Here is a 15289-nt window from a genome sequence, read left to right as displayed (position 1 = left end):
ATTGTTGTCTATCACTGGCAAGAACAATTTAAAATAATTTCCTTCAAAAGGAGCTCCACTGCTGCGTGCGCCTGCTAAGCACAAGCTTACTTGAATTCTGAGAATAAAGTGGACCTCCATTAACATGAGGCTGAGCAGAAAACTGAGCCGTCACAGAGGGAGTCCGTCTGTATCCACCAGAAGATGTCGAGGAAGTGGTAGAGTTGTGCCGAGAAATCTGCCTGGTCATTGTGCCATACTGGGAACCAGGAGCTGAGCCCGGGGCTGCTGGAAAGCATTAGTCAAAGGCAACCAACAAAGAACTTGAGCATCGCGGGTAACCTCCGATGGCAGAACAAAGAGAAGCAGACTCTCAGCAAGAAACATTTTTTATCACTTTTTAAAGTCCACAGCACAAAATAAAGAAAAAAGTAAAGATACAACACAAATAGCTCTATCTCTGAACTTAAAAAAACTTACAAAAAAGCAGAAAAAACAGATACTGTGTGGAAAGTGCAAAAGTTAAGTATGAAACATTCTTCAGCCTTTTAATTCAGCATAATCCCAAGTGGTATTTTGCTAATAAAATGTATAATCTTTTTCTTTGTTATTTCAGAATGTATAGTTTTTATATGTCAACTGTGTCTCTCCAACAAGATAAGTACCAAATGACAGTCTGAGGTGAAAAGCATTGTTTTTAGATGTGAATACCTTAGTATCTGGATTGTACACTTCTTTTTCACTGGCAAGTCTATAGCAACAGTCTAAGAATCTAGCCAGCCAAACCCGCTTAAATTATAAAGTCTAAACAGGTAAGCTTATTTTCCACATTTACTACTATATTTGACTGTTTACTGTTATTAGCAGTTATTATCAATGCAAATTATAGTGGAATCATTTTTTTAGAGAAGCACAATTTCTAGCTTCAAAGCACCTGTGTCAGATTTGTTGTATATCGCCAAACTTTTAAGAATTCCACACTTTACCCTATCACTTAAATTTCTGTGACTGATAAAACTGAAAAAAACTTTAAGACTGTAAAATATGGACATTTTAAGGCAGCTTTGGGTAGAAAATCCACTATCTTTCCCCACATATTTGGAGGGCTTTTTTTCCCCCATAGTACATCCAAAGCAATCTTGACTTTTTAATTTCAAACATATTTAAACTAACTAAAGTATTAACAATACTTAAAATTTTATTCAATGTCATCTTTACCAACATCTTCAAAGTTTAAAATTTTAAAGGTTAATATAAAGTTCAAAGCCTCTAAAGTTAACTATATCTTCCAGGCAACTTCAGGATTTATATCATTCTCCCAAACATCTAATCACGACTGAAGAAATAAAAAGGCAGAATCCTGGTTTCCTTTCATTCAGTCATTTCATTTAACCTCTCCTAGAGGCCATACAAATTATTAGAAAAATCATACAGCAGAGGCTGTTCATTAAAAGAAGTGCTAATATTTAACATTTTGGAGCTCCCAAGCCATGCTATGCTATGCTAAGTCACTTCAGTCATGTCCGACTCTTAGCGACCCCATGGATTGCAGCATAACAGGCTCCTCCGTCCATGGGATTTTCCAAGCAAGAGTACTGGAGTGGAGTGCCATTGCCTTCTCCGCCATAGGCAGTCACTAATTAAATCATTCACACACTCATTTTCTAAACAGAGACACACTTTTAAAATAACAGTCTATTCAAATGCCTTTGAGAATGAGTAATTCTGGACAGCTAAGTTTTCCAAGGAGCTTAAGAGGTAATCCTTTAACCATTTTTAATAGAAATCTTAAAATGATTTTTTATATTTCTTTGACTTATATAAAAACTATATAAAATCCAGGTTATTTTTTTTGGTGATTGAAAACCAAATAGACCTATTTATATAGTTCCAAACCAGGCCAATTTTAGAATTTAATTTAGTATTTTATTATGAAATAAGTCATAAAAAGCGTATGTGACTGATGTATATATAATTATATATGCTATGTACATATAAATAATATATATACTAATGTATATATATAACTATTTACAATAGTTATATATAATCTGTTTATATATATAAATATTACTTGTATATTTGATTATATAGGATTATATATTCTGTTGGTTTGCTGTTTTCCTTTTATATTAAGATTCATTCACGTTGATAAGTATATCAATATATCATTCATTTTTTTGCTTTATTTACATACAAACATGCCACAATTACAATTACTTATCCATTCCACTGTTAGACATTTGAATTGCATCTAGATTGTTGCTATTATTATACCACCATTATGAACATTCCTAATTATGGTTCCTCAATTTCTCTGAAAACAGTGGTTCTCAAACACTGATCAGAATTTTATCTTAAGGGCGTATTGTGATACAAGCTGCTTGGCTCCAGTCTCAGTTTCTGAATGAGGAGGTCTGGAATGGGACCTGAGAATTTACATTCCTAACTAGCTCCCACAACAATGATGCTGTTGATCTGGAAATCATATTTCAAAAGCCACTGCTCTAATACAGTGGTGGTTAAACTTTTTGGTCTTTAGGGTCCACTCTAAAATTAGAGAACCTCAAAAAAATTTTATTGAAGTGAGTTACAGGAATAGGTAATTACCATATTAGAAATTAAAACTTATTTATCTTTAAAACACATAAATACACAAATACACATTCCTTTAGCTGTCAAAAATGATGCTATCAAATGTTACGTAGCCTCTGGAAAATTCCACTGTGTCTTTGTACCAGAATGAGAATGAAAATGGCAAACAAGTCTTAGTATTATTATGGAGATAATTCTAACCTCAAAAACGCCAAGAAAGGATTTTGGCAACACCCAGGAGTCACATACCTATATTTTGAGAACCAGTACTCTAGGGGAAATATCTAGAAATTAAATTGATAAATCTAAGGTGAGAAACCTGATTCAACTTAACTGAGTAACAACAAATTACTTTCTAAAGGGAGCATATTAACTAACAAACTCCCCCCAGCAATGCACCTTTCTGTTACTGCGCACCCTCACTGGCATTTGGTACTAGGGGACTTTGACATGTTTACCTATCTAGTAGCTATAAAACAGTATCCACTGGTTTTTATTTTCTATCTTCCTGATTATTAATTAGGTTGAGGGCATTTATTTTTTCCAGATGAACTTTCTGCCAACAACTTCTATTACTAGGGCCTTTTTTAATTACTTCCTTTTCTTTTGAGTACAAGTGCCAATGTTTTTAAAAGAAGATGCTAGATGGTTTTATTTCACCTAAGCTCCATTATTTGAGACAGTTCTTTATCCATTTCCACCCAAATGCTACTGTGCATTTCTAGGCTGAATGGTTTTATATAGATAGAATTCTTATATGCTCAATCCAGTCTCCCTCAACCTGGGAACAATTTAACTGTATTTTATTGATAAAAAAAAACTGTTTTCACTGCACCCTCAGATGCCATAAATCCTCGACTATATCAGAGTCTTACAACTGTGAGCCACAGGAAAACCTCAGAGCACCCCACACATCATTCTCTTTTCCATTTTTCTTCCTTCACCCCACTCCTTTGACTGTTGTATACACCAGGGAGTTCCAAATCAAGTCTCACTTTAAAAAATACTGCATCACTAATAAAAAATTTTTTTCTGAACAATCACTGCTATAATATTCTTAGAAAGATCTAAACAAAACAAAAGCTTAACCACATTAAATTGGTTATAAACAAGGCAGAGACACATTTGACATCACAGAGAAGTTTCTGTGTAACTTCAGAGGCCTTCCACAAGGAGAAATTAGTGTAAATTAGATTTAATACTTAAAACTTTGTACTACCACCTACCCCCTAATAACTACACAAGCTAACCGTCTGACAGGAGCTGACTATGAACTAGGCACAGTAAGTTAAATCACTCCAGTGGTTATGCAGTCTCACCTATCACAGTGTTCGCAGGGAGGGGAAGTGGAAGAGGTGGTGCTGGTGGAGCTCCAGAAGGAGGAAGGACAGAAATGTTTTCTAATAAAATAGTTTATAATTCAGGTCAGAGTGCAAGAAAGAGAACTAATCATTCTGAAACAGTAAGAAAGTACAATGCTTTGGAAAGAAGAAAAAAAGAGAGAAAGATACCCATATGCAAAGCATATGTTCCAAAGAATAAGAATTTTACAAGGTAAAAAGGTCACTGAGTTCACACTTTCATTAACTATAAAATACACCTGTTTTTATAAGTAGCTTTTTCTCCTTTTTCAACAATATCCTTGAGAAACTAAGAATTTTCCCCAGTTTTGATTATCAAACTCACTTTTCAAATGTATATTTTAACAACAAAAAGTCTTCCTTTCATTTACTAAACAATCAAGGGACTAATCATAGCTCTACTATGATTTCTTAAATTTTTATATAATCTAAAAAGTAAAAGAGCTTTTCTTAGTTTAATCCCACATTACATTCAGAGCATTTTACTGACATATGTATCGAATATCATACATAAAAGCAGGAAGGTCACAACCAGCTATCACCAGAGTTGATACACCTAGCAGCCTACAAGGCAACATCAAGGTTCAGTGATGCATAATTCACATTAAAGACACTGATCTTTCAGTTGAATTATCAACAATTATTGGTTTGCTCTTGAAATAATAATTATCATTCTTGACTAGTAACCAAGTATTTCTGAAGCAAAATGGCCCAAAAGTTATTTAATATGCTTTTTTTATAAGTAAGGAGAAACAGCTGCAAAACTCTAAAAACTCTGAAAACCAATCAAAAATTGTTTTTAAGTGTTAGCTTTCATTCTGGCAACAATCACATAAATTTAATAGTTTCATCTAACGTAACTAAATTGCTTCAGACTTCCATAATAAAGCTCATAAATACTACCACATATGACAATGGATTAGTAGATGACATACCTGGTCCAATGGTGGGTGGTGAGGGTGTAGGCACGGCGATGGGAATGCCAATACTGCTGCTGCCACTGTTCTCTCGGCTGCCACTTCCTCCGCTGCTTCCACTGCAAAAGGGAGAGAAAAACCATGAAAACAGCAATTCTAGGGATTCCTTCAAAAAATATTATCAATTCAAAGCCACCAGATACTGTTATGATGGATGTGTGTGTGGATATATATACACACGCTTACATAGAAAGAAACGTTTTAACTGTCCGATACAAATTTTAACTCTAATACCTGAAGTGGTTTTTGTGTTTGACTTTGTGTTAGTTGCTCAGTTGTGTCCGACTCTTTGTGCCCCCACGGACTGTAGCCCGCCAGGCTTCTCTCTCCAAGGAATTCTCCAGGCAAGAATACTGGAGTGGATTGCCATTTCCTTCTCCAGAGGAACTTCCCAACCCAGGGGTTGAACCCTGGTCTCCTGCATCGCAGGCAGGTTCTTTACTGTTTGAGCTACAGGGAAGTCCATGTGTTTCACTATGTTTCTCCATCTACTGGAAAACCAATATAATCACATAGTACTCAGAACTGTTAAGAGATCACTGAGAAATGAATGACCAATACAATCTCATATACAATGAATCAGCAAGGATTTATTTAAAACCTAGTATAAACAGCAGTAAACAAAGCAGACATGAACTACACTGTCATGGACCTCTTGGCTGAGAATGGGAAAACAGAAGTTAAAAAATAGTGGGATGGAAGCCACAAAAGATGCTATGGAAGTGAATAAAAATGGTAACCAATTAGTCTGAAATTAGTATGCAATTTATTAATCTAATTAATCTCTAATTAATCTCTAATTAATCTCAAAGAACAGTAATAAGACAGGGAAACTTTTGGAAAAATAAGCAAATGAGAAAGAAAATAATGAAATTTCACCAAGGAACATTGTAGAATAGTGGATACTATTAAATTTTAACTTCTATGGACTTACTGTCCCTTTAGGTATACAACCTCACACTGACCAGTTTCAGTAATGTAGAGTGGACATGTTGTTGTTCAGTCGCTAAACCATGTCCGACTCTTTGTGACCCCATGGACTGAAGCATGCCAGGCTTCCCTGTCCTTCACTATCTCCCTGAATTTGCTCAAAGGCATGTCCATTGAGTCGGTGATGCTATCTAGCCATCTCATCCTCTGCCACCACCTTCTTCTTTTGTCCTCAATCTTTCCCAGCAGAGTCTTTTCCAATGAGTCAGTTCTTTGCATCAGGTGGCCAAAGTATTAGAGCTTCAGCTTCAGTCTTTCCAATGAATATTCAGGGTTGATTCCTTTTAGGAGTACACATGTACACATATGCAAATATACATATGTACCCATGTAGCCTGAAGCTCCATATTATATTTTTAGAACTCAACATCATTGGTTCAATAGGCCCAGAAACCCAGCAGAGTAATAATCTACACTGTCTAATTTATTTTCCTTAATATGATCCATCTATAATTACACTGTCACATACTAACAGAAGGGGAAAAAATATTTATATAACAAAAAAAGGTCTGATGTGAAGGCCTCCCTCCTCCCAAGCTAGTCAATACTCTGCTTTGTGCCACCACCATATAACAGACAGATGCACTTATGTGCTTGTATGATTAACTAATCTGTATGCCTTTTTCTAACATGGATGTTTGCAAGTTACAGCCTACAAGCCAAATGTGGCCCATAGTCTGATTTTTATAATCCATGAGCTAAGTACACTTTTTAATATTTTAATTAGTTGGAAAAAATCAAAATAATAATATTTTGACACATTAAAATTATGTGAAATTCAAATTTCAGTGCCATATATTAAGTTTTGTTGGAATACAGCCATGCTCATTCATTTACATGCTGCTGGTGGCTGCTCTCATGACAGAGCTGAGTAACTGCAGCAGAGACCATATGGACCACAAATCCTAAAGTAATGACAACCTGGCCCTTGATAAAATAGTTTGTTGATCCCTATTCTAATAGAACAAGTTCCTGAAAAAAAAAACCGTTATCTCACTGGTATATATCCCTAGTATAATGAAGTAACTTAGTTGTTGAATATGATTAAACTATTACTATATCACTACAGAGAAAAATCATACTTTGATGTAATAATTCAATAATAAACATATAAAGAAACAATTTAAAAAACAATTTTGGTCCTCACTGAATTCATACTGTAACTGATACTATAACTGCAGACATCAATATGGCAATTTATTTACTAACAGGAATAGTAACAACAAATAACAATTACATAGCATTTAAGAGCTTGGTATACCCTATGGAACTGAATCCTTCAAAATAATTTTACCAAGTTATATCTCTAATAAAACCAACCAAAAAATCAAGGGAAAGAGCAGTTCCTTGCCCAAGTTATTAAAAGAGAGGTAAAAAATTAAACGAAAAAATTAAACTATACAATAAAGTACTCCCCAAAAAAAGTAGTGACTTTAGGGGGAGGGAAGTAGAAGCAATCACTGGGAAAGGCCTGAAGCGGACTTCTGGGTTGCTGCTACTATTCCATTTTTTCATCTGCGTGATGTTACTTGACTATATTCAGTTTCTATTAATACATCAAGTTTTATATTAATAAATTATCTCCTTTTCTGAAATGCACGTTATGTTCCATATCAAGTTTTTAAAAATCCACTGGGTAGATTCCCTGGTGGCTCAGTGGTAAATAATCCACCTGCCAATGCAGGAGACAAAGGTTCAATCCCTGATCTGCGAAGATCCCACACGCGGCAGGGCAACTAAAAGCCCAGGGCGCCACAGCTACTGAGCCTGTGCTCAAGAGTCTGAGAAGCACAACTGCTATGCCCACGTGCCGCCACCACTAAAGCCCATGCTCTACAACAAGAGAAGCCACAACAATGAAAAGCTTGTGCGCTGCAACTAGAGAGCGGCCCCTGCTCACCTCTACTAGAGAAAAACCCGCACAGCAACGAAGAACCAGCACAGCCAAAAATTAATACATTTTTTAAAACAAAGGGGGAAAAAATCCACTGGGTAGTTGATTTCTAGAACTTTTTTAAAAAACAATTTATATAATAATATACTCTGCAGTCTATCAACTCTCCTAAGAAATTCTTCCTCAGAGCTTCAAGTTTAAATCTCATTGGATAGTTTCTGATATTTAACCATTTACCCAAAAAATTTCACAGTGGTTATCTTGATCTTTTTTTCCTAAATGACCATAAAAAAAAAATTCTTTAGTCTTCATCCAAATGTACATATGTACCTTTGTCAAAAAGAAGAAATACTAGCAATCTGCTAGGAGTATAGATACTAAAAAATCTAAAAAAATAGAAGTCATGATGTAACTTTACAGAAATGTATACAGTATTATCATCCTCAACCTTACCATCTATGTTAGCATCAGAGGAGCCCTTTACCTATAATTCTACAGGAGTCTGTCACCAATCAATAACATACACTCTCAGCTGTTCAAAGGCTCAATCTAAAAATTTACCTGTGTGTCCTCGGTCTCTGATTTAAAGAAGCCGTCCTGCCTGGACTATGCTGACTTCCCAGCCTTGCAGGACTTGTCATGTAGTCATTAGGAACTGTTGGAGGTTTAACAGGCTCAAGGGTTTTGTAAGGAGTATTTCGTCTAAAGAAGCATAATAGAGAAAGGAGTAATGGATAAGAAAGATAAAATGGTATTTCCCCCCCAAATTTGTGACTATCCCTTTATTACCAAGTATAACACAATTTTTTTTAAATACTAAAGTTTGTTTTTAGAAAATGCTTTAATAGGAACATATGAATTTTGTTACTTTAACAAAAGCTAAAATCTGTTACCTTTTCTTTCTAAAAATAATAGTTATAATTTTTTAAATGCTCAGTAATATGAAACTTTGAAATACATATGATTCCCAACTCAGTAACCCACAAGGCACTGTCCTTATATATTGTGGAAGCTAAATATCTCCTCTGTAGTTTATTCCTACCTCAATACGGGAATATTAATATATGGGCAAGTACATTCTGGCCCCAGTAGTGATGCCATTAATTTCTCAATACACGATTTAACTTTTCTATTTAACAACTTCATGGTTTTTTTCAGGGGCAAGGGGTTCACAAAATGAAAATTGAAACTAAGAGCCTACAAAAAATGTTGCTTACTGATTCCTGTTACTATAAAGTAACGATTCTACCACCCCTCCCCCCAAAACAAGGAGTCTATAGTCTACAATAACGTGAATAATCTTTCAGGACTGTCTTACCAAGTATTCAGTATTTGCATTGCATTGAAAACTGGGAAGGAAGAAGGCACAAACTTATCTTTTCTCCTTCTGCACTGGCCTTCTCATAAAGCTACTATAGAATGAAGGGCCCCAAAATGACCAGCAGAAGCACAGTTAGAAGGATTCCCAGTAAAGATTCCCAAGTGTCAGGGAAAGCAGAAATGGGGGAAATGGAAGAACTGCAAGCTACCAAACCAAGTATGCAAAACAGGCCACTTATTCAAAGTTCTGTAATATAAATATTGCAAATACATGTAAAGACAATATATACGGAAACCTCTGGTTATTTCATTTTAATAAATATTTCATTTTAAGGTCAGATTTATATATATGTATATAAAATTTTTATAATGAATTGGAAAATAATAGACAATGCTCATTTATACACATACAAAAAACTTTTCTGGTACAGAGTTCCTCAGAGAAATTACAGAACAGGCAGATTCATTTTGGATTCACTTTGATTTCCTTCACTGGATCTGAAGAACACAGATGTAACTGAGTGCTTACCCCAGCGTCCCCCGGCCTGACATGGGAGGACTCGGTGGTTTCTGAGTAGGAGGGTTTGTTCTCGACAGCGTGCCAGTTCTTGCAGGCTGGTTATTTCCATGCTAAAATGTGGAAAGAAACGCTTTTATTTTTATATCAAATTGTTCTCTTGGTGTTTTGACACCATGTATTATTATTTTTTAAATATCAGAATGTGAAATAAGGATTCCCAGACAGCTTTAATAACAGACTTTGATACTATATTTTAAAAAGTCAAAATACCACTTGCACTTGGCTTTTCATATTATTTTGCGCCCTTCATGCCAATTAATTGCAAAATACAGGTGAGATTACTCAATTTTATATATTATTTTATTGTTATACATGCTCACTGAGATCTAACTTTTCTGCAATTCAAATATTCGGTTTCCTGAAATTTTCGAAACGTGTGCATGAATACAAACTACAGATCTCAGTGTCAACTTGCTAAAATATTCATCTGAAAAATCATCTCTATCCCAACAACTCAGTAACAAAGTCACATGTAATGTCTGGGAAACCTCCTAATTGTAAGTCAATAAAAGCAAGGCAACTATCAAAAAATGAGCAAAGCAATAAATGTTAGCAAAATTAATGTTCCTATATAAATGCAGATGTCAATATATCTTTGATATATTAACACATCCAAGCTAAATGTTGCTGATTTGAACTGGGTTTGAGTATATTTAACCCATATAAATCCTATGGGGAAAAAAGCAGACAGACATAGGAGAAGTTTTCAAGTTTTAGTGGCTCTGCAGCCTCTATCAATACAGAAGGAATACCGTGGATCAAGTGATAAGTAGTATCTCTTACCTTGGCTTTTAGCCACTTTACGTTGGCAAAAAAGGGGGGAAAAAGTAGAAATTAATTCTAGATATCTTATCTGATAGGACAGTTACTTGATTCATGTTAATAAGCTTTTACCCAGTCATATTTTAAGTATTTTATAAAGAAAAGACATCCACAAGCAGTAGGGAAATATTCATAGGTATCATATATTTATTCAAAGTAATATATTCATAAGAAAATTACCACTTAATTATGCCAATCTCATGCAAATTATGTAATTTCTTAGGTCAGTATTTTATCCTATCAAACTAATTCAACTGAATCATGGATGATAAAAAACAAACTCTGATTTAAATACAAACACATAGCTCATTAAACGTATGGCTATTTTAATGCCTCAGTGCACAGACCTTAAGCCTGCTGGACAATGGATGCTCATGCTTCATTATTGGAATGGTACAGAATTTTAAAGAGTGATCAACTGTAAATGTTAAAATCCAAAATTACAGGTTGCTTCCAAATTCAGAAAAGGACCTAGCAGCTCAGGGTTTAAAACAAAATTACAATGCACCACAACATCTTAGCCAAATTCTAATTAAGGAACAAACAAACAAATAGGGTCTGGAAACCCTCTCATGTGTAGCTTAAGAATCCAAATCCTAAGAGGCCAGCACTAGTAAATAGAGTTTGTTTTAGTTCTAAATTTCCTTCTGAACAAGTCTGATCAAAATTCAGAACTGAAAAAAAGCTGCTTTGATCCTAAAGGCTACATCTTTAAAACCTGGCCAGCTTATATATATGAACTAATGTGTCCAAAGCAGCCTACTTGCAACATGCCACTTAAGGAAAATTATCTTCAGATTGAAGACTTTTTCTACACTGGGGAAAAAGGGGTTCCCTCAAGTTCTTTCCATCTCATTTGCCATTCTAAATTTGTATCTTATCATTTTTCAAGTGACCATAAAAGCAACATTAAGGAAAGCATCCAAAAACGGAATATACCTTGCTTGACCCATATTCTTATTGCTAGAAACTGTGCCAGAACTTTGGTATTCTTTAACATTTGTTTAGAATAACACGGCTCATTATTATCTAGATTAAACAATGTCTGGAATCCTACCTTGCCACTACATTTCACAATTGGATTTAGAAATTAAATTTGAATAACCTCATTATCTTTGAAGAAAAGACATATTAATGTGATAGCATTAAAATACACTAAATACTATTCTAAAGTAACTTAGAAATATTCTAAATATGACCATACATCTTCCCTCATATGCTGTTTCAAGTGAAAGAGAAAACAAAAAAATAGCACTCAAGTATAAACTAGTCCCAAATGAAAGGGTGAAAGGATAATTTATTTGGGAATAAAAATTCTACTTGAATTCTGCTACTGTGTAATGGTGTAACCTTTACCTGTTATGGAGCACAGCCTCCTCTGTTAAGTGTGTGTAAATTTACACAAAGATGTTAGGAGTGTTGGAAGGAAATGATCTCTATACCTTACAACTCAAAATGTAATTGGTTAGCAACTTAAAAACTTCCACTTCAGTGTCTCCCAAGCACGTTTTAGAACTAAAACATCTTAAGGAAATAAAACTAGGCTTTTTATTTCCTTAAGATCTCACTTCATTTCCTTAACATTTACATTTATGGATGAGTCAGTTTACCAGCTCCCTGGACTCTAAGGTTGAAAACAATAGAACTCTCTTATTCCACCCTTTCTGCAGGCCCTAAGTAGATCATAAGCTTCGCATACCACAGGAATGAAAGTCTGTAAGATGCCAGTTCCTCTTTGAAATGATTCCACAGTTCATTCCTCTAATAAAACTGAAACCTTTAAAAACACCATTCCTATGTATTATAAAGCTTCAGTGTTTCCATTAATAAAACAGAACAACCCTTAGATCACATGATCTTTTCAAAGCTTGAAAACAAAGACATATGTGGAAAATCCTTCACAAGTTATGAACCAGGCTCTATAGCTGTTATTATCAACAAATAATTTTAAATGTTTCTACTATGTATTCAAGTTTACTCTGAAACTGTATAGCCTGCAAATTTTTAAGAGAATACAATATGAAGACACTTACCTTGACACCGTGGCCCACATCATCCAGAACTGTATAGTCAATAGGTTTCCGAATATACCTTACAGGTCGCTCCATGTTCGCAGGTGCTATTATTTTGTGAGTTCTTGATGTATTCTTATTTGTTGTCAAAATACCAATCTCTCTTCGAGCCACTTTCTCTTTATGAATGTCCACAGTCTATATTTTAAATTTGAACAAAGCAAGAAAATATTGTTTGGCAGAGTAAATAATATATATAATGTCCACATATTAAGAATGTATCACATGTCTATTTTTCAGTGAATACTACTACATGCTCCCCTTCAAAATTAAGCAAATTAATATCTTGGACGCTGAAACATGGGATCTCTAAAGCTGATTAAAAGCACCAACTAAACTATTGGTTTTGATTCCAAAGTGATTCTGAGGGAAGCGATTTTCTCTCCCAAAGACCTGGTGTGTGTGGAAAGGGAGGGCTCCTACTCTGTGTCGCTTACACTTTATTTTGCGTAGATACAGACCAGATAAAGAAATCAGAAATTACAACCAGATGAAGTAACTACTATAGTGACACACGCACAATTTATTTGCAATTACTCTAAAGGTGTTCAGAGCAAGATATCCAACTAGGTTGAGAAGGCTTTAATAGAGTAAGTACATTTTAAAAAATAAACAAATATTAGAGGCAAATTATGGAAATTATTTAAGGCAAGAAGAACAGCATATTACAGACAAAGGTTTAAGAAGGAAAAAAAAGAAGACCAGAGAAAACCAGGGGTTACAATTTGGCAGCAAGGAGCCCACACATCTGCAGCCTACCTAGTACTGGCCTTTTTTTTTTTTTAAGACAGAAATTTTTATTTATTAAAATGTGTCCTTCAGTAATATGTTAGCATACATACAATATACACACATACATCTGTACACTCTTTGACACACCTCACGGATTGCCACCATAAGTTTAACCAATAAATTAAAACTAAAAAAGGGTCGGGGGGGGGCGAAGGAGATGTGGGGATGCATGGAACTAAGGGCAAAATTTCCATGTTTCATCTGGTAAGAAACTGCAAATTTCTCAGAAGTTCCCTGGGGAAAACCTGTGACCAGAGAATCTCTGAAATAAAAGTACAGAAATCCCTGCCCCCCAAAAAGATTCCAAAAGATGCAGTTACAAGTGTGCTTCTCAAAACAGGAGCATTCATTCCACTTCATACTCTGGCTTCTGCATCTTCTGGCCTCAAGATAGTCTTGCCCTCAGTTGGGGCAGAGAGGTTCATATGGGCACCTGGGCTTGGTGCACCGGGGGCTCTGGGTGTTGAGGGGCAGGCTGCGGCCTGGGAGCGAGGGGAGCCACACTCATCTGAGGTGATGTCTGGCACGTCATTAGTACTGGCCTTTATAGCTTTAAAGAAGGTAGGTTTTTGTTTTTCTTATTTAACTGTAAGTATTTTTAAAAAAAGCTGGACAGTAGTCAGCACATGAGAAATAGTTACACGACCACTCAACAGTTTAAGCTTTGGCCTAACAGTAATGAGTGAGTAGCCATTCCCTTCTCTAAAGGACCTTCCTGACCCAGGGATCGAACTCAGGTCTCCTGAACTGCAGGCAGATTCTTTACCATCTGAGCCATCAGTGAAGTCCCAATAGTAATGAAAAACCAATAAAAAATTCAAATTGAGCAATATCATCAGGTCTATATTCTAAAAGATCCCTCTTGCACAGGAGGACAGAGAGAAGACTACTGGGATGAGACCAGTTAGAAAGCAGTAAGAAAACAGAAGCATGTGAAATGAACTGAAAGGGAGTGGAGGTGGGGGCACTGTCAGGAAATAAAGGTTAATGTTATGTGTATTTCTGCACACCTTGTGAGAAGAGATGCTGATTCCCTAGCCTTAGAAGATATAGTGTCTCCTCAAAGTACAAAAGGCAGGCTTACTGTCCAGTATAACAAAGATAACGTCAGAAGGCTTACTGCTGCTGCTGCTGCTGCTAAGTTGCTTCAGTCGTGTCCGACTCTGTGAGACCCCACAGACAGCAGCCCAACCAGGCTTCCCCGTCCCTGGGATTCTCCAGGCAAGAACACTGGAGTGGGTTGCCATTTCCTTCTCCAATGCATGAAAATGAAGAGTGAAAGTGAAGTCACTCAGTCGTGTCCGACTCTTAGCGACCCCATGGACTATAGCCTACCAGGCTCCTCCATCTATGGGATTCTCCAGGCAAGAGTACTGGAGTGGGGTGCCATTGCCTTCTCCGCAGAAGGCTTACTGCCCATTATAAAAGAGCTGGTCCCCTAAGCTGGGAGCTCCTTTCCTGGAACACACCTGACTGTGTACAGCCAGGCACCATCTGGCTGTCTCGGACATATCCTATAGAAAGTGGGGCTGGTGTCTGACACAGTGTTGACTATGACAATAATGACCTTTGTCTCTAACCTGGAGTCTCACGTCTTCTCCTCACATCTATGGAATTGTGGCTGGCTTAACTTGTGAGCATCCGCTAAGGGTAAAATCTCAAAACCCTTGCAATGTTTGAAGCTTTGGTAATGAAGATGGAGTGCTAACAAAGACAAAGTTTTTTAGAGTTAGAATGAAAGGATAGCTAATGAAAACTGAGAGAAGTCCCTGGGAATCGTGAGTGAACATGATCAACTCGTGTGGTCCTCCAGGCAGTCTCTGGTCCTCTACTTCAGGGCTTAGTAATGAGGCTGAACTGGGGCGGCAGCTTCAGGACGAGTACCAGGAAGTAGTTTCAAAAACAGC

The 15289-nt window shown here is 36.2% G+C and overlaps 1 protein-coding gene across 11 annotated transcripts in view; it reads right to left on the bottom strand.

Annotated features, from left to right (window-relative positions):
• The window catches only part of ABI1 (abl interactor 1), an 87864-nt gene that overhangs the window by 12991 nt on the left and 59584 nt on the right, over nucleotides 1–15289 (bottom strand). For 2 of the 11 annotated variants that reach the window (XM_005906478.3, XM_005906473.3), the window contains exons 3-8: nucleotides 12552–12728; nucleotides 10480–10494; nucleotides 9646–9746; nucleotides 8358–8498; nucleotides 4871–4971; nucleotides 91–264 (exon numbers count right to left, since the gene is read on the bottom strand). In XM_005906478.3, coding sequence (XP_005906540.1) covers nucleotides 91–264; nucleotides 4871–4971; nucleotides 8358–8498; nucleotides 9646–9746; nucleotides 10480–10494; nucleotides 12552–12728 — 709 coding nt within the window. Of the gene's footprint in view, nucleotides 1–90; nucleotides 268–4870; nucleotides 4972–8357; nucleotides 8499–9645; nucleotides 9747–10479; nucleotides 10495–12551; nucleotides 12729–15289 lie in introns of all 11 variants that reach the window. The other 9 variants (XM_005906472.3, XM_005906477.3, XM_005906480.3 and 6 more) reach the window with 5 other exon arrangements.

Source organism: Bos mutus, chromosome 13, assembly GCF_027580195.1.
Source record: "Bos mutus isolate GX-2022 chromosome 13, NWIPB_WYAK_1.1, whole genome shotgun sequence".
In the NCBI taxonomy this organism is placed as follows: domain Eukaryota; kingdom Metazoa; phylum Chordata; class Mammalia; order Artiodactyla; family Bovidae; genus Bos; species Bos mutus.
Note: the sequence above shows the minus strand (reverse complement) of the source record. Positions and strands in the feature narration are given on the sequence as shown.